Source organism: Brassica napus, chromosome A8 (genome assembly GCF_020379485.1).
Source record: "Brassica napus cultivar Da-Ae chromosome A8, Da-Ae, whole genome shotgun sequence".
Classification (NCBI taxonomy): domain Eukaryota; kingdom Viridiplantae; phylum Streptophyta; class Magnoliopsida; order Brassicales; family Brassicaceae; genus Brassica; species Brassica napus.
This window is the reverse complement of record NC_063441.1, coordinates 14646013-14668604: the sequence shown is the minus strand read 5'-3', so window position 1 is coordinate 14668604 and position 22592 is coordinate 14646013. Positions and strand designations below refer to the sequence as shown.

The following is a 22592-nucleotide window of genomic DNA, read 5'->3' as shown; positions in this document are numbered from 1 at the left end:
TTTTGGTATATATATATGCAAGATTGAAGGTGAGATTAGTTTATGCATCAAGACCAGTTTGCTCATCAAGAAATAATTTATCAATGATTTTTTACATTTCAGTACAAGAAAAGATGGATCAGAATTGCAAATGTTACTTGAAGCATTGCAAGTGAAGCAGATTTAGTCATGGAGGCCATGGCCATGTTCTTTTTTCCTTTAGGTCTGATAAGAGATCCACCTCCATAAACACCTCTTGCCCTGCTCATTTGTGAAATGCTTCCATGAGCTCTCTTGCCACTGATCACTAGTCTCTCTGCAACAATACAAAGGTCAGTTGATAAATGTATGTATAAGATGTTAAAAAAATACTGAAAGCAACCTTTGTGAACCAAGTCGGTTGTTTTGTCTGAACAACATTGAAGCTCTTCGGAAAAAGCAAAGGTGATGAAGAAGATGGTGATGATTAGCAATAAATCTCGACAGTATCTCTTCATTGAAATTGTTTTGAGATGATCTTTAAGTTAATCACTGAGTACTAGAATATATAGGGATATACATCCGCACAAAGAAAAAAAAAATAGAGATATCAAAACCTTAAGGTGGAAGATTACAACTCACAGACAGAACAAAGATTGATAATTTGATATGGATAAAAAAGCAAAAGCAGTTATTGTCGGGTAAACTTTGATTCTTATAGTCCCCACCTGACCTTGCTTCTTTCACTTTTCATATGTTCTCTTCATGTATGATTTCCTGATACCATGAGCCCATGGAGGGTCCTACTAGCCTTCTCAGATTATTTGAAATTTATATTTATGCCCGGTAATGAATATGAGAGGAGTATGTTCTTTGAGCAATGAACAAGCTAGTCTGTGTTTGGTATCCCTTACTTATTAATACAGAAGCATTTTAATAGAGTAACCTTAATTTTGTAATTTATTCATAAGTTTGCCATTTTAGCTTATGTGGCATCACCACAATTCTTCTCAGTTCATTATTAAAATCACCCTCTAATTACTAGACATATTACATAAATTGCCATTGGTACCTTACTAATACATATTATAATTTTATATGATACTACCATTTAATGTATTACCTACAAATAGAAATAACTAAAACGAGGACCCCTCATCATTTTCTTTCAAGTTCCTAATATCAACATTAACCAACATCATCAATTGCAAACAAAATTGATAATTTCGTATTTCATCAGGCTTCGTATAACATTTGCTTACTACTAAGTCTGTTGTTTACCTATACCAAAAAAAAAGATTCAGTCAGAAACTAAGAAACAATGTTCAAATTTTTTTAGAAGGATATGCTTCCTCTGATGTGTCACTATCCCATCAAGTTACGTGATGTTTATGATGTTTTATAAGAATTAAAATTTGAACTCACAAATTATGCATATATATATATATATATATATCATGTAACTTGATGGTATATATATATCATATTTAACTGAATAGTTCATTTATATTTATCTATTTCTCTATACATATCTTATAGTTTTTTATAACAGAAAAAAAACTAAATTGTAATGATACGCATCTTATAGTTTAACAGGACAGCTCTCAAAAAAAAAAGTTTAACAGGACAGTGTTATGATAAATGGTTAAAACTATACTGCAATGAAAATGATATGGACGGTCCTCTGTAAATATAAGTTTCATGATATACAACAAACGTTAGCAAAATTAGCGCTATGCAAATTTAGTTTCCATAATTCTAAATATATCTTGACCTTATAAAACTATAGAATTTATTGCATGATTCATGATGTACAATTCAAATCTTTGACTCTTATTTGGGAATTGATTGCAATTATTTTACAAGTAAAATCTTACCTTAAAGAAAGTAATTCATTTTGTTACAAAAAAAAAAAGTAATTCATTCATAATGTGTTTACGATTTAGGTAAAAAAATTTAACTACTTAATATTGAACTTGATCAAAGTCCATTATGAAGTTATAATGTACTTTTCAAGAAAACTTATAGTCCACTTAGTTAATCCAATTGAGTCCTTTTTAGTATGAAATTCACGTTTTGAATTGAAATAATCAAGTTAAAATATACTTTATATAACAAATTATATTTCATGTAATATTATCCCCTATATATTAATTGAGGAACATTACAACTTTTTTTTGTAACCATGTGTCATCACTATGATGATTCTTAGAATCATTAGAGAAATAGTTTGGTCCATCTAATTATATAATAAACTTTTTATTAAACTAACATAAATTCATTATTAATGTTCTTTATTATTTTCTTAAATAAAAGTTACGGAATTTTCTAATGTGGTTAAAGTATATATGAAAATTAATAATTTTGAATAACAAAGATTTGATAAAAATTAGTACATCTTCTATCATATTTGTTTAATTTTGAAAACTATTAAAATATTAAACAACACATTAACCATATAATAAAAATTTAGATTTTTCTGTATATGTTATATTTTGAATTTTTAAAAACGATTATAAATTACTAAAACTGTTAAAAGTCTCATATTCAAATTTATATTTTCTGTATATTTTATATTTTGAAATTAAAAAATGACTATAAATTCCTAAAACGGTTAAAAGTTTCACATTCAAATTTTGTGATTCATGATTTAAAAATTTTGCTATGACAAAATCATATAAGTAAAAAGTATAATTTAATTAATTATTAATATTAGAAGATATATATATATATATATACTATATAAAATACATAAATATTTTTAAAATATATCGTTTTAAATTAAAATATATACCATATACAATACATAAATATTTTAATTTTGAAATTTACTTTGAAAATGTTTCTTGATAAAAGTTTTGAACAAACATTGACAACTTAATTTTTTAAAAATATAAATTACTACAACTATTAATCCCACAATGAAAATTTTGTTATCAGTATTTTAAAATTTTTGCTATAAAAGATACAAATGATCAAAAAAACCATATGAGTAGAAAGCATTATTTAATAGACATTAATACTAAAAATATACTATTTATGTTAATATCATTTAAATTATTTATATATCCTATTAAATAGAAAAAAATTGTTTGGATTAATAAAATTGATTTATATACTCGCACCAATTTAATTATGTATGTAATAATTACTGACTTTTAATTATTTAATATATATTTATTATTTTATAATATGTAACAATACATAATATGTAAAATTATGTTGATATATAATGTTCACTCCGCGCAAGGCGCGGGTCTTAACCTAGTAAAGTATGATTTGTTTAACATTGGTTTAAAGTATGTTTCATTCTTGCTTTCTTATTTTCTTCAAACTCAACATCTATGTTACAGATTTTCTAATGTACATGTGTAATTGATAACTCATAAAGTAATTTTCTCTATATTCTATGCGTGATTAAGTAATGATGCATTAGGTGAAAGTCATCATTCGATCCTAATTAATCTGATGTAGTGCACAACACGTAACAATTAACCACTCTAAAACTCCTCGCTACTGCATTGAGATTTGAGAATATAATATAAGATCATATGTTTAAATAAATTATTTCAAAATGTTTATTCACTTAAAACGCATACTGAATATATATTACCAATAAAATGAGAACAAAAACAGCACTGATCAAATTAATACATATCACAAAATAAAAAGGCCAAAAATAATAATTAGAAGATGAAGAACATCAGCAAGACTCATGATCGCTCACGAGTCACGACCGTGGAACGGGACACTATCGAAAGAGAAGGTTGAGTTGTAGCTAACGAATTGAACCACCACAACAAGGGACAGGAAGGCGAATACTACGACCCTGACTGCCACCACCACGAACTTTCCTCATGAAAATTGAAAACTCAAAGAGATTCACGATGATTTGATGGATTGAAGTCGCCTTGTTGCAAAAGCCTTCGTCTCCAAGAGGTGTCAATGTTTGGGCATTGTTTTCTTGATTTTCAGGTGAGAATGGCAAAGGCTGATCAGAGAGTAACAAAAGGAACATATTCAATGAACAATAAAAGCCCCAGTGAAGTCATCATTTATGATTTTATCAAATAATATGTGTATATGTATATTTATTTGATACAAATAAGATCATATATTAATTTGTGTTAGTGAAATTATTGGGTTCAAGAAGAGTGACTTGTATATTATATGTTTTTTTCTTCAATTTTTATTATATTGATGAATTAATGTAATCACAATGAATTACATCAGTGAGTGACTATGGGCACATATTGATGAAAACCCGTGTATATGATATGTTATATTTTAAGGTCACATCATTGTAATGTATTTTTAAAATTCCTGCGTTAGGCTGCCTACGATGTCGTTTAAACTTACCACTTGGAAGTCTCTCGTTGATCAATGAGAAAAAAAGGAAAAGGCATTCACAAAACGGCCTCGTTTCAAATTAAGTAGCAATCCGACGCCGTTTACGCCACCGTTAGTCTGAGTAGGTTTCTAGAACTTTCTATAAATCACTACGCAAGCTTCTTGCGAGTGTCACTCTCCTCTCCTCTCCTCTCCTTCTCAGGTAGCTTTCTCCTCCCTCTTTCATAGCCGTCTGTCTCTCTGTTTGTTTTCGCTTATCTTGCTTTCGTTCCTCCATTGATTCTGCTTTGTAACTTTGCCTCTGCCGTGCAACTAATGAACAAAGCTGAACTTTGATATCTACGTTTAGGGTTTCATTTTTTTTTTGTCTTGGATCTGAATCTTTCTTTCAGTTTAGTGTTCCTTTGCTATCATGTTACTCTAGGAAGCTCTAAAGCTTCTTTCTTGCCGATTATTTTCTCGGAAAGTAGCTATCTTTATGCAAGCTTCGAGCTTGAAACCATGTTTCCGCTTTGCTAGTTAGCTGTTGGCTTTGTGTTCTTCTGATGGTGTCTGTGAATGTCTGACCTGATTATGAAGCAACAATGCTGAACTTTGATCTAGCGCTTTAGGGTTTTATTTTTTGTTTCTTAGATCTGAAGTCATCTTCCGGTCTAGTGATTCTTTGTCGTCATGCTACTCTGTCTTACTCTAAAGCTGCTCTTTTGATGTTTTTCTCCCTGAAAGTTGCAATCTTTATGCATAAACCGAACCTGAAACCATGTCTTCGCTTGCTGTTGGTCTCTCTTTCTCTGATGTTACTTAATATAACTTCTTTGTGAAACCGAGTCTCATGGAAAGGAACAGTCTTTATACTCTGCAAACAACGAACTTGAATCTATGTCTCCGCTTGCTAGTTAGGTGTTGTTTCTGTGTTGTGATGTCACTTTATATATCTTCTTTGTGTTCTCTGCTAGTCTCTCTTTGATGTTTGCTTTACATGTCTCTTGTGCTTGAATCTGATTGAAAGCAACAGTCTTTAATACTCTCTTGATTCACTCTACTTCGAGAATGTGTAAAGTAACATCTTTTTGGTCTGCAAGTTTCGTGTTTGTGCAGAGATTAAGTCAATTGCAGAAGATGTCTCACGAGTGTCATCCCGACTGCCAACGATCAATGGCTTCCAAAGAAGAGCATGGTAACTTCAAATGACTAACTTTGATCCGTTTTTTTGCGTGATCGATAGTTATGTTTGGTTTGTTTAATTTCTGTCGTGTAGATTCAGCTGAGAGAGCTGCCACGGTAGCAGCCAATCTGATCAGCGCTACGAGGCACGCACTCAAGCTTGACAGTGAGATGACCGAGTACTCGGCTCAGTTCCTGGTGGACAACGCTCTCCTCGAGGAGAAACCCGGGCAGAGTCCACACAGCTTCACGTTGACCGTCGAGGACTGTCTCCAGTATCTGGTGAACATGGCTTCTCCCAAGATCGAGGCCGAGCTTGAAGAGATGGAGAAGCAACAGCAGCGACGCGCCAAGATCACTGTCAAGGACTGCCTCGAGTGCGCTTTCAAGGAAGGGATACCGAAGAGAGAGAGCTGGGCGCATTTGGGATGTGTCTCCCCTGTTCCTGCGTTTGCTTCTTTCATGCCTCGTGTGCCCATGAAAGGGAAAGTGATTGAGGTTAAGAAGCTTGAGGACGCGATTAAGTTGATGAAGCGTCATCCGATAGCAGCGAAGCTTCTTGTGTTCAGTCCTGAGATTGATCATGTTGGAAATGTACAGTACCTGTACCTCTCTCTTTCTCTGATTAGTTGATAATTAAAGTTTTGATTCTAATCTTTGTTTCTTAATTATGTGTCAGGGAGTCTACGTTGGTCCATCAGGTGCTGTTGGTGAATCACGTTACGTGGGACTAAGAGACGTGATCCTTTGTGGAGAGGAGAAGTTCGAGGGAGATGATGTTATGAATGTGCAGATTTGCTACAAGAAGAGGACTTCGATCTTCAAAGTGTCTTTGACTCGCATGGTTACCACACTAGCGGATGAAGGAGACAAGTCTCAGACCATTGAGCCGTCGGGTCTTCTCGTTGACTTCGTCGTCCCTCGCATATTCAAGTAAACACAAGGTCTTAAGATGATCTTGTGGTAAGTTTCGATCTAGAGAAAACAATATGGTATGTAATAAGTGAAGTAATCATGAAAACCTTATGCTAGTAGTTCTTGTGTGACTTGTTTGATGTTTAAAGCCTTGTTCTAGGAGACTCTTATGCTATCAGTAAAGATGTTTGTGATTTTATATCAGTTTGTTACACATGATTCCAATCAAAATCCCTCGTTAATTGCATTCTACTTTCTTATAAAACTATTTAATAAATCGGAGATACCATAGAACATGCAAAGGTGTACGTTTAGTAGTTCCATGTGACAATTTTTTTTGGGATACACTTTCTCATTAAACTAATCAAAAGCAAGATGTTGGCACAAAAGGAACACAAGGAAAATACAGAAATCAACAAAGAAAGAAAATAAGTAACATATGGAGAACAAATTGTTTATGTTTATTTTACATTACTAGACTTAAAGTAATGAGACTATTGCTTAAAAATGGGTGACTTGTTCTTTAATCTGTGTACTAGATTTTTTGATCCGTGCTTTCAAAACAAAGATTATGTTTTTAAAATAAAAACTTTTATCTAAATAAATGTATATTTTAAGTTAATATTTACATTAAATATTTGAGTATGAAGTATTTAATTGACCAATTTTGTATTTTGATGTTTCAAATTATTTTTTTAGCCTTTTTGACGTGAATTTGTAATATTATAGCTTAATGTTTTGTTTTTAATAATTATTTTTAAAAGTAAATAATATATAGTAGTTAATAATGAAAACAAAAGTTTAAAAATGGAACCAAATTTTACTAATGCATAATAATATGATGGTCCACGTTTTGTACTGAATATATAGTATTTGATGACTAAACTATAAAAAGGAAGTTTAATCAATTAAGTCCAGAAAATAAAAGAGAAAATCTGATCAATTTAAAATATTAATGAAAATTTTAAATAGAAATGATATACTATTGTAAATAATTCTAAAAAGTATGGGCATAATCCTATTATAGATTCTGCTTTAATAGTATAGATATTTTATACTATGTATAGTTTCATCACAAAATTATACTTGTGTATATATATAAACACTTAATTTAAAACGTTCTATAAATTAAACTCTCTACGCAAGCTACTTGCGAGTTGTTCTCTCCTTTTGCCGTCGTTTCTCTCCGTCTCAGGTAGCTCTCTCCTCTCCTCTTTCTTTCATACTTGTTTCTCTCTTTGTCTTCTTCGTGTATCTCTTGCTCTGTTTTCTCCATGGATACTGCTTGTTTGTGACTTTGCCTTCCCCGTGCAACTAGTGAACAAAGCTCAACTTTCTGATTTTCTCTCGGAAAGTAAAGATCTTTATGCTTGAAATCATGTTTCCGCTTGTTCCTTAGGTCTCGTTCTGATGTTCTGTTGAGATCTCTCTCTCTCTCTAATGTTTCATTATATATGGTATTTGTGGATTGTGATGGAACATTTTTCTTATTATTTGTACAGGGTTAAGTCATTGAAGAAGATGTCTTCACGCTGTCATCCAGATTGCCAACGAGCAGCTGCTGCCAAAGAAGAGGATGGTAACATTGATTTGGGTTTTGCCTGATACTAATTACTATATAGATTGATGCATTTTGGGAACTCATTTATGGTTTGGTTTCTTTGTCTTGTAGATTCTGCTGAGAGAGCTGCTACGGTAGCAGCTAATCTGATCAGCACTGCGCGAGTGATCCTCAAGCTGGACCGTGAGTTTACCGAGTACTCAGCTCAGTACCTGGTGGACAACGCTCTTGTCGTGAAGGAACCAGTGCAGGGTCCACCACGCTCCACGTTTACTATTGCGGACTGTCTTGAGCATTTGGTGGACGTTGCTTCTCCCAAGACCGAGGCCGATCTGGAAGAAATGGCAAAACAACAGCAACGACGCTCCAAGATAACTGTCAAGGACTGCCTCGAGTGCGCTTTCAAGGAAGGGATACCGAGGAGAGAGCATTGGGCACATTTGGGATGTGTGTCCAAGGTTCCACCATATGCTTCTCTCATTCCTCGCGTTCCCGTGAAAGGAGAAGTCATTGAGGTTAAGAAACTTGAAGACGCACTTGAGTTGTTAAAGCATGGACCCGTAGGTGCAAAACTCCATGTGTTCAGTCCGGATATTGATCGTGTCGGAGAAGATGTACTCACTGCTCTCTCTCTATCTAATTAGTTAAATTTTGTAACTCCCTGATAAATGTTTTGATCTACTCTTGTTGAATTGCGTGGCAGGGAGTTTACCAAGGCCTGGCAGGTGCTGAAACACGATACGTGGGACTTAGAGACGTGATCATAGGTGGAGTGAATAAGATCAATGGTGTTGAAGTTGCGACTGTGAAGATATGCTACAAGAAGAGGACTTCACTTATGAAAGTGGCTTTGAATCGTATCATTATGTTACTACAGCATCATGCCAACGAGTCTCAGAGCGTCGAGCCAACGCATCTGCTTGTGGACTTCATTGTGCCTCGCTTGTTCAAGTAAAAACAAGATCTTAGGATCTTGATGAGTAAGACAAATATCTAGAGAACAATAATATGGTATGTAATATGTTGAGAGTATCGTGAAAACCTTATGCTAGTTGTGTAACTCGTTTGTTGTCTTATGAAAACCTTATGCTATAATATCAGTAATGAAGTCGTTAACAAATTTAGTATATGTTTGTTAAACCGTATGCTAGCAATCATTATCCCTCGTTGCATATAACTTTATTCTAGGCGACTTTTTAAAACTATTCAACATGTGGGAGAGACCAAAAAAGACACCACTGGCTGCCACCACTAGGGATACTGCCACCACGTGTCCTCATCGAAGAAGGTCACGATGATCTGATGGACTGGAGTTGCCGTGTTGTGCAAGTCTTCGTCTCCAAGAGTGTCAATGTTTGGGGCTTTGTTTTTTTGACTTTCTAGATGAAATGGGAAAAGGCTGAGAGAATAACAAAAGGAAAATAATGAATGAACATTAAAAAGCCAATGAAGTCCTCATCATTCATGTGTTTATCAACTGATATGTGGTCTATGTATATGTATTTGATCCAAACAAAATGAGATATTTCTGTTTATTGAGTAATTAAGTAATGTGATTGCATTATAATGCATAGTTTGAAGACTTTCTATTACCCAAAGCCAACTTTCAAAAGAAGCATCCAAACGAGAAGTGATACATGTTTAAGTTCATTCCTTTACGCTTTAGCAATCTCATTGTTTGCCAGCAGGTAAAGCTCCACTCACCACTTTCCATAGAAATATTTTAATTTTTGGAGAAGAATCAAGAGACCATATACAATCTCTTTAATGCCATTGACTGATTGAGGGGAGGATATTTCCATTTGCAAAATTTTCTTTGTTTGCTACTCTCTCCACTAACCACTAACCAGTAACCAGAACGAACAGAGTACTCTCCAGAGCTGAGTATGGTTCCAGCAGAAGTAACCTTCAGATGAAATGACTGGTTTAATCCTTAAGATTATCTCTATGTCCTGAGGGTAAAAAAATGATCTTCCAGCTTATCAACATCCCATGACGAAGTTCCTGGCACTAGCTAATAGATCCTTAACTCTGAGATTTAAGATCAATTAGGATATTCTTCATCAAAGGGATCCTCATTCGATCACCATCAGCTAACCAGCTTCAAAATGGGGAACTTGTTATTTAAACCGTGCATATTTATACAATGTATTGTTTGATCACAAAAATTATACTCACTTGTGTATTTATAAACACTAACATCCTACTTAAATCGCCTAGACGATGTCATGTCACCACTTGGTCATCCATGAAAGAAAATTAAAAAAGGAAATTATTGGCAGTAAAAACGGCGCCGTGCCAAACAAAATACCAATCCGACGTCGTTGTGTCACTAGCCTGAAGAGAGTGAGGGGTTTTAGAACGTTCTATAAATTAACTCTCTACGCAAGCTACTTGCGAGTTCTTCTTTCCTTTGCCGTCGTCTCTCCTCGTCTCAGGTAGCTCTCTCCTCTTTCTTTCATAGTTGTTTCTCTCTCTGTCTTCGTGTTTCTTGCTCTGTTTTCTCCATGGATTCTGCTTTGTGACTTTTGCCTCTCCCTGCGTGGAACTAGTGAACAAAGCTGAACTTTGATCTACTTTTAGGGTTTCATTTTTTTTTGTCTTCAATCTGAAGTTTTTCTTTCGGTTTAGTGTTCATTTGCTCTCATGTTGCTCTGTTAAACTCTAAAGCTTCTTCCTTGCCGATTTTTTCTCGGAAAGTAGCTATCTTTATGCAAGCTTCGAGCTTGAAACCGTGTCTCCGCTTTGCTAGTTAGCTGTTGTCTCTGTGGTCTTCTGATGGTGTCTCTCTGGTTTTGCTTTTTATTATATCATCTCTGTGAACGTCTGACCTGATTATGAAGCAACGATGCTGAAGCTTTAGGGTTTAATTTTTTGTTTCTTAGATCTGAAGTCATCTTCCGGTTTAGTGATTCTTTGTTGTCATGCAACTCTGTCTTAGTCTAAAGCTGCTCTTTTGATGATTTTCTCTCTGAAAGTAACAATCTTTATGCATAAACCGAACCTGAAACCATGTCTTCGCTTGCTGTTGGTCTCTGTCTGATGTTGCTTTATATATAACTTCTTTGTGAATCGAGTCTCATGGAAAGGAACAGCCTATAAACCGAACTTGAATCCATGTTGCCGCTTGCTAGCTAGGTTTTGCTTTTGTGTTGTGATGTGATGTCTCTCTCTCTGATGTCGCTTTATATATATTCCTTGTGTTTGAATAAGCAACAGTGTTTTTACTCTCTTAAGAGAAACGTCTTTGGTTTCGCTTTACTTTGAGAATGTGTTATGGAACATTAGTGTGTGAGCAAGTTTCTTATTTGTTGCAGAAGATGTCTTCCCGCTGTCATCCTGATTGCCAACGAGCAGCTGCTGCCAAAGAAGAGGATGGTAACTTTGATTTGGGTTTTGCCTGATACTTACTATATAGATTGATGCATTTTGGGAACTCATTTATGGTTTGGTTTCTTTGTCTTGTAGATTCTGCTGAGAGAGCTGCTACGGTAGCAGCTAATCTGATCAGCACTGCGCGAGTGATCCTCAAGCTGGACCGTGAGTTTACCGAGTACTCAGCTCAGTACTTGGTGGACAACGCTCTTGTCGTGAAGGAACCAGTGCAGGGTCCACCACGCTCCACGTTGACTATTGCGGACTGTCTTGAGCATTTGGTGGACGTTACTTCTCCCAAGACCGAGGCCGAGCTGGAAGAAATGGCAAAACAACAGCAACGACGCGCCAAGATAACTGTCAAGGACTGCCTCGAGTGCGCTTTCAAGGAAGGGATACCGAGGAGAGAGCATTGGGCACACTTGGGATGTGTGTCCAAGGTTCCACCATATGCTTCTCTCATTCCTCGCGTTCCCGTGAAAGGAGAAGTGATTGAGGCTAAGACACTGGAGGATGCGTTTAAGTTGTTGCAGCATGGACCGGTAGGAGCAAAGCTGCATGTCTTCAGTCCTGAGATCGATCTTGCCGGAGAAGATGTATTGTCTCTCTCTCTCCTCTCTAGCTAGTTAGAATTTTCATAAAGCTTTCATCTAATCTTGTTTCTTATTGTGTGGCAGGGAGTTTACGATGGCCCGTCAGGTGGTGGAACAAGCTACGTTGGGCTTAGAGACGTGATCCTGGTAGCAGTGGACAAGATCAATGGAGAAGCTGTTGGGACTGTGAAGATTTGCTACAAGAAGAATACTTCGTTCATCAATGTGTCTTTGAGCCGTATGTTCACCACACTGGCGCACCATGGCGACGACTCTCAGACCATTGCGCCGACGGGTCTTCTCGTTGACTTCATCGTCCCTCGATTGTCCAAGTGAAAACAAGATCGTGGTGAGTATCTAAGTAAACAAGATGTTGGATGATCTTGTTAAGTAAGTGTCTAGTGATCAATGGTATGTAATAAGTGAAGTAATCATGAAAACCTTAGGCTAGTAGTTGTTGTTTGTGTGACTTGTTTGTCGTCTGATGTTTAAAGCCTTGTTTTAGGAGACTCGTATCTACCAGTAAAGATGTTTGTGATGAGTACTTTCTTGTGACAAGTTTATTATCCTTTTGTTAAACCTTGCGCTACCATATCCCTCGTTGCATGCTACTTTTAAAAGTTATATAACATGCTGCGTACAGTTAATTGGTCCATGTGACGAATTATACCTTATTATAAAATTTTGAGATGCACTTCCTCATCATTCCAACCAGAACAGCATATAGTTTATTCAAATACCATTCTCGCTTGTTAATTAAAATGTTCACTCAAAGATTGTTAAAACTACCGTTCAAATACATTCGTCTTGCTCATCTCGAACTAATCAAAACCAAGATGTAGGCACCAAAAGGAACATAAGCAAAAATACACAAATCAAGAGAAAACAAAACTGACACTAATCTCGATTACAAGTGTTGTATTATAACATTTTCTCTAATTAACAATATCAAGAAAGGGCTCATCTGTTTACTGGCGAGCACCAAAGCTTTACACCAAACTACGGCAAGCCTCGACTTCTGCTGCTTGCGTAGCCAACACAGACTCGCTTACACTCTTCACCACAGCATCCAAAACTGCTTTCTTGAACCACTCATCCTCCATTTTCAGATGCACTGGCCATAACCAAACTCCCAAGGATCTCCCCAAAGTTGTTTGGCGCCTTTGGCAGATCAATCCCAGTGTCATCCAGCGTAGGCCCGTAAAGCACACAACCACTCCCTATGTCTTTAGGAGTCAGAACGTTCTTAGAGACCAAATGATTCAAGAGTTTCGCCACTGGTTCAACGCACGGTGGGTTTTTCTCCAATCCGAGTGAGATAGCTTCCCTGACGAGCTCAGGATGGTAAGATGGGGATTTCAGTTCCTCTACGCATTGTAATGCTTCATCCAATAAGCGGACACTGAAGTATTCTTCCAAAAGCGACTTGGTTTTTCTGCTGAGCGCTTCTGAGTTCAAGCTAGTAGCCATCTCCTGTGGGCTGTGGCTGTGCAAAAGGGCACTTCGTCTACCATTCAAGATGCCTCCACTGCCTTGATGTAAGAGCCTTGAGTTAACAGAGAGTGACTTGTCCATTATAGAAGAAGACTGAACATGCCCTGAGGGCTGCGGATTCTGTCTATTCACTCTAGGCACGGAACGGGACCTTGCCATCTCCCAGACGTCATCATCTGTTCCAGGAATCTTCCTAGCCCCTGGCATACCAGGCATCATTCCTCCAGTACCAGAACGTCCAAAGAAGCCTTCAGACCCAATAGCTTCAACATCTGCACCACCACGGTTGTTACTGCTTCTCATATTCGCCATTGCACCGGGGCGCAAACCAAGATTCCTCTCTGCCTCTGAATGAATCTCAGTAATTTTCTTGGCTTTCTTCTGCCATTTCAAACAAGCAAGAAGAAAAGGTAAGCACAGAGATAGATACCTCCGTAAGTAATTCGTACCTCTTCACGCCTTGGTACCCAATTGTTAGCTCGCAGGTCAATAACATTACGGACCATAAACCTCAGGCGTGGCGCTAGCTTCGGGTGCATGGCTAGTTCCTTCAAACGAATGAAGTACGTGTCGTTTATACCTCGTGATTTTGGACTCTCATCAAGCTGTTTTCCAATAGTGATGAAAAGTTGACAGAGAGCCTCTACATCTTCTTCTGCCGGACAAGCTTTATTGTCATGTCCTATAAGCTCCTATGACCAGAGACACAAAAAATACCATGAGCTCCACAGAAAAGTATCTTTTAACGGTGCATAAGGAGAGGGTGAGTCATCATACTTGGACGATGTGATGAACTATCTTCTCAGGCACCATCTTCTGCTTCAGAAGTGATCCCAGAGTCGATTAATTGACCTTTGAGGAGATCATACTTCTCAGGTGTCATCTTGTTCAGAATACTGCAGAACAATAATTACACAATCCAATCAACTATATAAAGAAAATAACTCCAAACACAAAGAGATACACTCATTATAGTAATGCTGAATACAATACCCTTTGACAGTCTTGAGAACTTGGTCCTTTTCTGAAAGAGTTCCTCTTCTAGCTGACCAAGGAACCTCTGCTTTGGTCAAAGCAAAGCAGGAGGAGGACCAGACTGTTTCAGTAAGTTATCATGTAAGTTAAAAGTAATAACCACAACAAAAAAAAAAAGAAGAAGCAAACTAAGTTATTGTAAAAAGAAAGTGCCAGAATAGTTAACACTCACCCTTTGGACTGATCCAGTATGTGCATCTCTAGGTTCACGTTGGCCTTGCTGTACTTGGGGAAGGAATAGGTGCACTACTATGCCAGTCACGGTTATCATCAGTCTCCGAGTAACGATTCTGAACTTGAACCGCAGGCTGAATAGAGCAAACAAGAAGGGGAATATTAAAAAACCTGAAATAAGTAACATAATAGAAACCAACATTTCTTTGACTCACCTGACTTTCAGAACGGCTCCAGCTCTGGTCTTCTCCAAAAAGATCAGATGAAATTTCCTGATTGAGCTTCAGGATTGCCTCAGAGACTTCCACCGCCTACACAGACAAAATGGTGAATGACTAGAAGTTCAAGAACCGGAGCCTGCCACTTAGTTAAGAAACTAGTCAGAAACTTCTATGCAATTAAAAAGAAACTAGTTACCTCTTTAAGCTGAAGCAGCTGTTCTCTGGTGAACCTCAAAATCTCATGACCCTCAAATCTAGAGTCTCCTCTCTACAAACACACAAACAAAAGTCATGAGAACTCCAACTACAGAACTCAAAAGCCTACAAGTATCAATCTTTGTCCATATTTACAGAAAGGTAACATTGGCTTAAGCTCCCCACCAAGAATCAGGACGTTGCATGTGTCCAACAAAGTAAATCTAAAACTTCAACCTCAGAATTCAAAGCGCAAGATGAAAAACATGGAGGGATGATTAAAAGCACATGAGTTCAAATCAAGAAGATGAATCAATCATATACGTAGGGTCCTTTATGAGCATCAAAGGACTTAAAGAGCGCCCACCTAAAAAAAGCCTACAAGTTTCAATGTTTGTCCATATTTACAGCAAGGTCGCATTGCTTAAGCGCCCCACCAAGAATTAGGACATTGCATTTGTGTGTTCAATTCAACAAAGAACGAATCCAACCATCAAAGTTACAAACTTTCAGCTTATCTATCTCTAGAAGAAGACAAAAGCAGAGGAATCATCTTACCTTAACGGCAAAGGAAGGAGCGTCTCGCACAACGGTAAGATCAGAGAAAGAAGATAAGGTGGAGTGTGGGGGAAAAGAGTCTACTTCCTCCACGACCGCCTCCAGGCCTCAAGCTCAACATCACTCCAATCTTTCGTTGTAAAGGAAGGGCAGGAGCAGATATGGTTAAGTTATGGGTTCTGGTCGGTGAGAGTGATCGGCTTGACTCTAGAGACGAAGGCAATGTAGACCAAAGAGAGATATTGGAGAAGCTTTACCTGTGAGAGAGAGTTTTGTGAGGAAGAGAAAGAGATAACGCGGCGCAGAGTGGTGAAGACTGAAGAGTGTGTTTTATTTTCTCTGTTAGGGCTTCGGACAGTGATTAAAACACTATAATAAAGTTTTCGTAAGTATAAAGAGAAGACTACTTAATCTTATGATCAGATCATAGTCCTAATGCTGACAAAAAAAAGGATCATATATAGTCCTAATCTAAGGATGGTTTAAAAAAGATTTTAAAAGAGTAATTTAAAATCATTTTCAATGTACATTGCTATTTTTTTTCTAAAATATAGTATTTTGTAATAGAATATTTCTTTATAATAGCATTACTCTGTATATCGAGTAAAAGATAAACATTACTATTTATTTTTCTAAATATATAAAAATAAATATATATATATATATATTTTAGAGGAAAAATAGTAATGAATTGAAGTGAATTTATTATATAAGTAAAAAGAGCAATGGTTTAAAAATGCTCTAAGATATATATTATTATTTACTTTTTTGTTGATATTTGTTTTATTGTTTTTATTATTAAAATAATAAATTTAGGTGTTAGGTTTTATATCAACTTTTTGAGGTTTTGGATTTTCAAATTTAACTTTTTATATCCCATTCACGTTTTATATATGTTATGATCAGATTCTATTCAGTTATATTTTATAGTTCTATATAATACCCATCTTAAAACTAAATACATTTTGGTTCAATTAATAAAATTTTAAAATATATGTATTTTTAGATATCATATTCGAATAAATATAGAACAGAGTATTTTAGATATTTATTTGTTTTAAGATATTTATTTTAGATACTAATGGTTTGGTCGTTTTTCATATTATTCGAAAGATTGTGTCCTGATTAGTGTTGGTGAAACCAATGTAATTATGCGTATGTGTGTTTATAATGGAATTTGAATTTCGAGCTCTCTTTACAAGTTCATAAAGTTCCTATCCAAATTACGCATGTCAATGCTCGCTAAACACATTTTTTTGTTGTTGTATCAAGAAGATGTAACTATATATTGGTTTCACCATCATTATAAAGTGAGCCATTTGCATATGCCAGCATCCGATATCTTGGCTCGTAAGTCAAGTTCAAAAAACCTCCAAGTGTTAGCCCTAAAATCGAAGGCTTCACAACAAGTATTATATTAACAAATTAAACTAGTTATTATATACAAAAGGTACATGAATTTCATGAATCTCAAACGTTAATCTACCCTATAACATCATATCAGCATTACGCATGTACCACACCGAAAACATCTTAATCTATACCCCTTGTAACAAACATTTCTCTCTTGATTTTTAGGGTTTGTGTTTTAGGAGAACCTTTAGTAATGGTAAAAGGTGTAATCTCCCTTCTTCTTCTTTTTTTTTTGTCGAATCTACAAATCTATTTGTATAAGATACAAAATAAAAACAGCAAAATCTCCCATGTTTTCAAGAGGCTGCTTAGCATCTCCATCATGATGCTATCTATACCAAGAATCCCTTTTTCATATCAAAACATATATGATCATGAACCCATAGAAATGGCTAGTGGCATCTCACTTTCATGTGAATCAACAGTAGAATTACTGGAGGTTGACATTCTTTTCTTCGATTGGTTCCCTTCAACTTGCCCTTGTGGGTGAGCTATTGCCTCAGGATCATCATCTTGAGCCTCTAAAGATTGCTCGGGAGGATCAATATCACGTGCATTGGACTCTCCGGTCGCATTGTTGTTATTACCACCTGATCCAATGACCATCCTAAACCCAAAAGTGCGGGAGACAATGCGGTAGGCAAATGTTAGGATCCAAAAAAACCAAGGGAGACAAACAAAGAAAATGCCGAGGTAAGAAAGCCAAACTGGAGGGTAAGGGAGGATTGTGTATGCAATCAGACAACCACCTCCAACAGCTATTGATAGGAAAAGAAATAAGGTAATGAGAAAGATGAATACTCGCCCCGCCCCTGGATCTGGCACAGGCATTGTTCTTTTAAGGAAAATATCGATCTTAAATTTGAAGAAGGATCAAGATCCTACTATAATCATCCTCCATTTTAAAAGTTGATCCTTCTTCTTCTTCTTTCAAGTTTTTTTTTTTTTACAAATGAGGTTGATGGGTTGAAGAGGATAGCTTGAAACAATAATCAATCCCACACACACAAAGAAAAATAGCGATGAGGAGAAAGAAAACACAAGAGGATATTTTTGTTTTGCTTTAATTTGTTTTATTTGTGTGTGACTTATAATTTGACAAGAATAGCCATTAGTCATTTTTTTTTTCTACATATGCCATTCCATAGGAGAGGGACGTCCGTAGATAAAGGACCTATAACATTGATCAAGATCATTTTTAAGATTTTTGCAATCTTAATTAATTCGAGAGATATGTACTCATCGTGTATACGAGTAAACTCATATTATACCAAGATAAAATGCGAGGAAACTTATTTTACTGTCTTTACCATAAAAAAAATAGACTATTCCAGTTCTGGGGATTTGTTTTCTATATTGTTAATATACTATTTATAGGACGTGGCAAAGAATATGGTTCTTGCAAGCTCTTCTACATGTTTAGAATTCAAATAAACCAAGAGTTAAAAATGAGTATGATCCAATTTTAAGAATTTGTATGTTTATGATATTAGTTTTTATTTTTTTACAAGTTTATGATATTAAGTTTATCAGTAATTATACGATTGTATTTTTGTTATTAACGTTTACAGATGGGACTCAAGGAATTTAATTGCATTTTCTGCTTGATTTAAAAGGAAGTTGGAAAGAAGTCTTGTTCTATTCTCAAGTCCCGGCCACAGTTAGAGAATGGGAATTCAATTTTCAATATCTACCTTATTAAAGTAGAAGTAATTTAAGCTTTTGTTTGGCAACATAGATAGCAGTTTAAAAAAAATAGTATTGTTTGGAAACATCAATAATAACACTAAGTTAGAAAAAAAAAGTAATAGGTTTATGCAATTAAAAAAATTGAAAGTCTATTACATTATACTAAAAAGTAATGAGTTTATGTTACTTGAAATACTTATTCAAATCAAAATAATAATTTAAAATTTATTTATATCAAAATTTCATTCAAAATATATATATATATATATATATATATATTCAAAATTTGATTTTTACTAACCGTTATAAAAATGTTTTCCATATATATAAGAAAAATATAATACAAAGCCCAATTTCAAACACCAACTTAAATTACAGTTTTTATATTTCACACTGAAATTTTAAAAAATAATATATGTGATTATTTATATGATTGTATGTATAAAATATTATTAATTATAAAAAACTTATTTGATGGTACATATAAAATACGATTAAGTATATGATAACACATATTTTTATAACATATGATGACACATATATGATATATAATAGTGATTAAGGGTGGGCGTTCATATTCATTTTCGAGTCTGTTTGGGATTTCGTGTTCATTTCAGATTTTTTAGGAGATTTGGATAACACATAAATTGGTTTGGTTTAAATATTTGGATAGAGAATTAATAATTATTTAAAAGTATCATATATATTCTCGATGTTTTATATATATTAAATCTAAAAATTATTAATATATATATAAGTATATAAATCTATTTTGGATACTCAAAATACTTCGGATCGGATTAGTTTTCAGTTTTTCAAATACCAAAATTCTGAATAATTTGGATATTTAATTAATTTTAGTTCGGATTTGGTACTTATTCGGATTAGGATTGGTTCGATTCTTCGAATTCGAGTTTTTTGTCCAACCCAAATAGTGACATAAAAACAAATAGCATCATATTTTTTAAAATATACATCCGCGCGAATGCGCGGGTCAAAATCTAGTTCCTTTTAAATTAAATACTTTTCCTTATAATCTTGTCTTCTTTTGGCAAACCTGGTTTACAAATATTTGATTTGACTTGTATATGATTAAGATAAGAATGTAATCTAATTTATGTTTGAATACCCTAAGAACACACTATTGACTACTGACTACTGACTAGTGACTACAACAAAAAGCTAAGTAGAAAACCAGTGATGACAAGTGACACGTGGCGCGTTCTCTAGCTATAGCCGTCAAAGGAATAAACAAATGCGGGTCCCATGTAATATATCCATTATCCAGAACTACTGGCTCTCTGTCCGCCAGCAAACTAATATGATACGTAAATAACCATATTACCCCTCCTCCAGAGCCACAAAGCGGTGGCTAGTTCCGTAATTTCAAAGAACTCCAATTTACTTTTTAATCAAATGACGATAGCGCGTGTCAGTACATAGCCGGATACTCGCGTCGATAGCCGCCAGGAGAATCCACCGTTTCAATCAAATAGAGAGAGAGAGCGAGAGAGAGAGAGAGAGAGAGAGAGAGAGAGTGATCTACTCTAAATTTCTAGGCTTTGCTGATTCTCTGTGAAAGTTTCTTCCTTTTTTGATTCTGGAGAAAGGGTTTTGTCCTTTGGATGGTTGAAATGAGACCCGAGTCTTATTCAGCGGCGAAGTGCCGAGACGAGCTCCCGGTGAAGCTGGAGATCGCGGAGGACGGTTTAGAAGAAGAGCACGGTCCTTTCAACAAGCGATCTAAGGTTTGTTAACTCCCAATTAAGCCAATCTGTTTAAGTTTCCTCGAGAATTTGATATAAAGTTTTCTCCTTTATTAGCTTATTATTGATTGTTATTGTTGCAATGGATGATCAGTTGTGGAGCTCATCGCCGATGGCACCGGCCAAGTATAGCCCGTTTGCTGAGCCGAGTCCTCTTGGACTAAGCCTTAGAAAGAGTCCATCTTTGCTGGATTTGATACAGATGAGGCTAACGCAAAGCGGTGACCCAAAAGCCGGAGGCTCTGGTGGTGTTAAACAAGAGAGTAAATGCATTACTGCTGGATCGAACTTGGGGCCAGGAAGTATTGAGAAGCTGAAAGCTTCAAACTTTCCTGCCTCGGTATTAAAGATCGGGCAGTGGGAGGTGAGCTTTTACCTTTTGTTTTGATATATGTTGCTTTCAGAACCTGACTTGTACATGGTTCTGTTTTTTTTTTTTTTTTGAAGTATAAATCGAGGTATGAAGGTGATTTGGTGGCGAAGTGTTACTTTGCAAAACATAAACTTGTTTGGGAAGTGTTGGAACGAGGTCTCAAGAGTAAAATCGAGATCCAATGGTCAGATATTGTGGGGTTGAAAGCAAACTGTCCTGAAAAAGGACCTGGGACGTTGACTCTCCTGGTACAAGATTCACTCGTGCGTCCGAATGCTTTTTGTTCAACTCTAATGTTTGGTTTCTTTTTCTTTTGTTTCAGCTTTCTAGGCAGCCTTTGTTTTTCCGAGAAACAAACCCGCAGCCTAGGAAACATACTTTGTGGCAGGCAACTTCAGATTTTACCGATGGACAAGCCAGTATGTACAGGTACATACATTTTGTGACTGGATAATGTTTTATGTCCTAGCTTCAGCTTATGATAATCTCACTGTGATTTGTTAGGAAGCATTTTCTGCAATGTGCTGAAGGGATAATGAACAAACATTTGGAAAAGCTTGTTCAGTGTGATCACCGCCTGTTGTATTTAAGCCGTGAGTCAGAGATAATTATGGACTCTCCCTGCTTTGATGCACGGCGATCTATCTTTGAGGATCCGAGTGAATCAACAAAGGGTAATAATCCTTTTGGGAGTTTTAATCTTAGCAAAGCTCCTTCAGTATCTGGGACTCGGAACTTAGCATCTCCTGTTGGAGCACAGTCATCCTCTGAGCATATGTATCTGTCTCATGAAGCACCGTCTCCCAGCTCAGGTATCTGTCTTTTTTGTAGTTTTCTTTTACTTTTCACTTTTGTTGAGCCAAGTTAAGTTAACGTGTGTTTTCTTTGTTTGATTCATCTCTAATGATAGATGCTCGTGCAAATGAAGCAGTCAATTCAAGAAACACAACGGATTGTGGTCAGATGGGAGGACTGCGCCAATCTATGTCACTGAGTGATTTCCTTGCAGTTCTCTGTGATCCAAAAGATACAAGTGATTCGAGTCAGGTTGAAGAAGTAGCTGGACTACACCAATCTATGTCAGTTAGTGATTTCCTTGCAGTGTTATCTGATTCAGGAAACATAACTGATTCGAGTCAGATAAAAGTACCTGGACTACAACAATCCATGTCAGTGAGCGATTTCGTTGGACTTCTCTCTGATTCTGCTGTTGGAAACCATCCGGAACATATGGAGAATTTCAACGGCATGAAGCAGCAATTGCTAAGTGATAACATCCAGTTCGATGCACCACAAGATGAGAAGTCTCTCATGCCAAGGGTTGATTCCTTATTCAACCTCTTGTACAAGGATCTCAACGGCGCTGCAAACTCACAGCTCAATACTGAAGTCTCGGTTGGATTGAAGTCTGAACTCAGTGATCTGAAGGGGATAGTTCCGGACAATAACAACAACAGAGTTCTTGATCCAGCTTCCAGCAGCAGACCACAGGGTATGTTGAGGAAAGACTCGTTCAGCGATCTGCTATTGCATCTCCCCCGGATCACATCCTTGCCAAAGTTCTTGTCCAACATATCAGAAGAAGATAGTGATGCATATAATAGATGATTATATATATAGATTCCTTCTTTCTGTTTCAGTATTTGGCAAGTATAGGAACCTGAAGTAGCAGCTTTATGTTTTTTCTTGTAAATCAAATTTTGTTTCTTGGTCACTAAACCCCATAAGGAATTGAAGAAACATGTTTTGATAATGATT

General features: G+C 36.0%; 5 protein-coding genes, 1 long non-coding RNA gene, 1 other non-coding gene and 1 pseudogene across 8 annotated transcripts; 4 read left to right on the top strand and 4 right to left on the bottom strand.

Moving 5' to 3' along the window:
* Positions 1-57: 57 nt before the first annotated feature.
* LOC125577263 lies at positions 58-2072 on the bottom strand. Its single transcript, XR_007315622.1, has 2 exons — positions 362-2072; positions 58-295 (listed from the first exon to the last, which is right to left on the bottom strand). It is a non-coding gene; the product is annotated as an uncharacterized LOC125577263 (long non-coding RNA).
* Positions 2073-4269: 2197 nt separating this feature from the next.
* On the top strand, positions 4270-6586 carry LOC106424116 (protein HEAT-INDUCED TAS1 TARGET 4-like). Its single transcript, XM_013864859.3, has 4 exons — positions 4270-4510; positions 5391-5485; positions 5567-6066; positions 6152-6586. The coding sequence occupies exons 2-4, from the start codon at positions 5428-5430 to the stop codon at positions 6407-6409; spliced, it is 816 nt and encodes a 271-aa protein (XP_013720313.1). The 5' UTR covers positions 4270-4510; positions 5391-5427; the 3' UTR covers positions 6410-6586.
* A 248-nt stretch (positions 6587-6834) lies between these two features.
* LOC106364365 (protein HEAT-INDUCED TAS1 TARGET 4-like) lies at positions 6835-9064 on the top strand. Its single transcript, XM_048738529.1, has 4 exons — positions 6835-7582; positions 7890-7966; positions 8060-8562; positions 8652-9064. Exons 2-4 carry the CDS (start codon positions 7909-7911, stop codon positions 8901-8903), a joined length of 813 nt encoding a protein of 270 aa, XP_048594486.1. The 5' UTR covers positions 6835-7582; positions 7890-7908; the 3' UTR covers positions 8904-9064.
* Positions 9065-10326: 1262 nt separating this feature from the next.
* On the top strand, positions 10327-12460 carry BNAA08G12920D (protein HEAT-INDUCED TAS1 TARGET 4). Its single transcript, XM_048738528.1, has 4 exons — positions 10327-10386; positions 11266-11326; positions 11417-11919; positions 12001-12460. The coding sequence occupies exons 2-4, from the start codon at positions 11269-11271 to the stop codon at positions 12250-12252; spliced, it is 813 nt and encodes a 270-aa protein (XP_048594485.1). The 5' UTR covers positions 10327-10386; positions 11266-11268; the 3' UTR covers positions 12253-12460.
* Positions 12461-12668: 208 nt separating this feature from the next.
* On the bottom strand, positions 12669-16007 carry LOC106424095 (annotated as a pseudogene).
* Positions 15352-15463, bottom strand: LOC125577494. Its single transcript, XR_007315905.1, has one exon. It is a non-coding gene; the product is annotated as a small nucleolar RNA snoR103 (small nucleolar RNA).
* A 586-nt stretch (positions 16008-16593) lies between the features above and the next one.
* LOC106424127 lies at positions 16594-18590 on the bottom strand. The gene has a single exon (XM_013864868.3). The coding sequence runs from the start codon at positions 17835-17837 to the stop codon at positions 17379-17381; it is 459 nt and encodes a 152-aa protein (XP_013720322.1). The 5' UTR covers positions 17838-18590; the 3' UTR covers positions 16594-17378.
* A 1547-nt stretch (positions 18591-20137) lies between these two features.
* LOC106424190 lies at positions 20138-22590 on the top strand. Of its 2 annotated transcripts, none has more exons than XM_013864935.3 (6): positions 20138-20443; positions 20556-20825; positions 20909-21082; positions 21157-21263; positions 21339-21646; positions 21745-22590. In XM_013864935.3, exons 1-6 carry the CDS (start codon positions 20321-20323, stop codon positions 22440-22442), a joined length of 1680 nt encoding a protein of 559 aa, XP_013720389.1. In that variant the 5' UTR covers positions 20138-20320; the 3' UTR covers positions 22443-22590. The 2 variants fall into 2 exon arrangements, with proteins under 2 accessions (XP_013720389.1, XP_048594484.1); XM_048738527.1 differs by having other exon boundaries at positions 20144-20443; positions 21739-22590.
* Positions 22591-22592: the final 2 nt, after the last annotated feature.

Excerpts from the sequence above, each read along its gene's own strand:
- LOC106364365 (XM_048738529.1), top strand. The coding sequence starts at position 7,909 with ATGTCTTCACGCTGTCATCCAGATTGCCAACGAGCAGCTGCTGCCAAA. Across the intron at positions 7,967-8,059 it reads TGCTGCCAAAGAAGAGGATG|ATTCTGCTGAGAGAGCTGCT; the intron begins GTAACATTGATT and ends TTTGTCTTGTAG. Across the intron at positions 8,563-8,651 it reads TTGATCGTGTCGGAGAAGAT|GGAGTTTACCAAGGCCTGGC; the intron begins GTACTCACTGCT and ends ATTGCGTGGCAG.
- LOC106424116 (XM_013864859.3), top strand. The coding sequence starts at position 5,428 with ATGTCTCACGAGTGTCATCCCGACTGCCAACGATCAATGGCTTCCAAA. Across the intron at positions 5,486-5,566 it reads GGCTTCCAAAGAAGAGCATG|ATTCAGCTGAGAGAGCTGCC; the intron begins GTAACTTCAAAT and ends TCTGTCGTGTAG. Across the intron at positions 6,067-6,151 it reads AGATTGATCATGTTGGAAAT|GGAGTCTACGTTGGTCCATC; the intron begins GTACAGTACCTG and ends ATTATGTGTCAG.
- BNAA08G12920D (XM_048738528.1), top strand. The coding sequence starts at position 11,269 with ATGTCTTCCCGCTGTCATCCTGATTGCCAACGAGCAGCTGCTGCCAAA. Across the intron at positions 11,327-11,416 it reads TGCTGCCAAAGAAGAGGATG|ATTCTGCTGAGAGAGCTGCT; the intron begins GTAACTTTGATT and ends TTTGTCTTGTAG. Across the intron at positions 11,920-12,000 it reads TCGATCTTGCCGGAGAAGAT|GGAGTTTACGATGGCCCGTC; the intron begins GTATTGTCTCTC and ends ATTGTGTGGCAG.
- LOC106424190 (XM_048738527.1), top strand. The coding sequence starts at position 20,321 with ATGGTTGAAATGAGACCCGAGTCTTATTCAGCGGCGAAGTGCCGAGAC. Across the intron at positions 20,444-20,555 it reads CTTTCAACAAGCGATCTAAG|TTGTGGAGCTCATCGCCGAT; the intron begins GTTTGTTAACTC and ends ATGGATGATCAG. Across the intron at positions 21,083-21,156 it reads CTGGGACGTTGACTCTCCTG|CTTTCTAGGCAGCCTTTGTT; the intron begins GTACAAGATTCA and ends CTTTTGTTTCAG.
- LOC106424127 (XM_013864868.3), bottom strand. The coding sequence starts at position 17,837 with ATGCCTGTGCCAGATCCAGGGGCGGGGCGAGTATTCATCTTTCTCATT.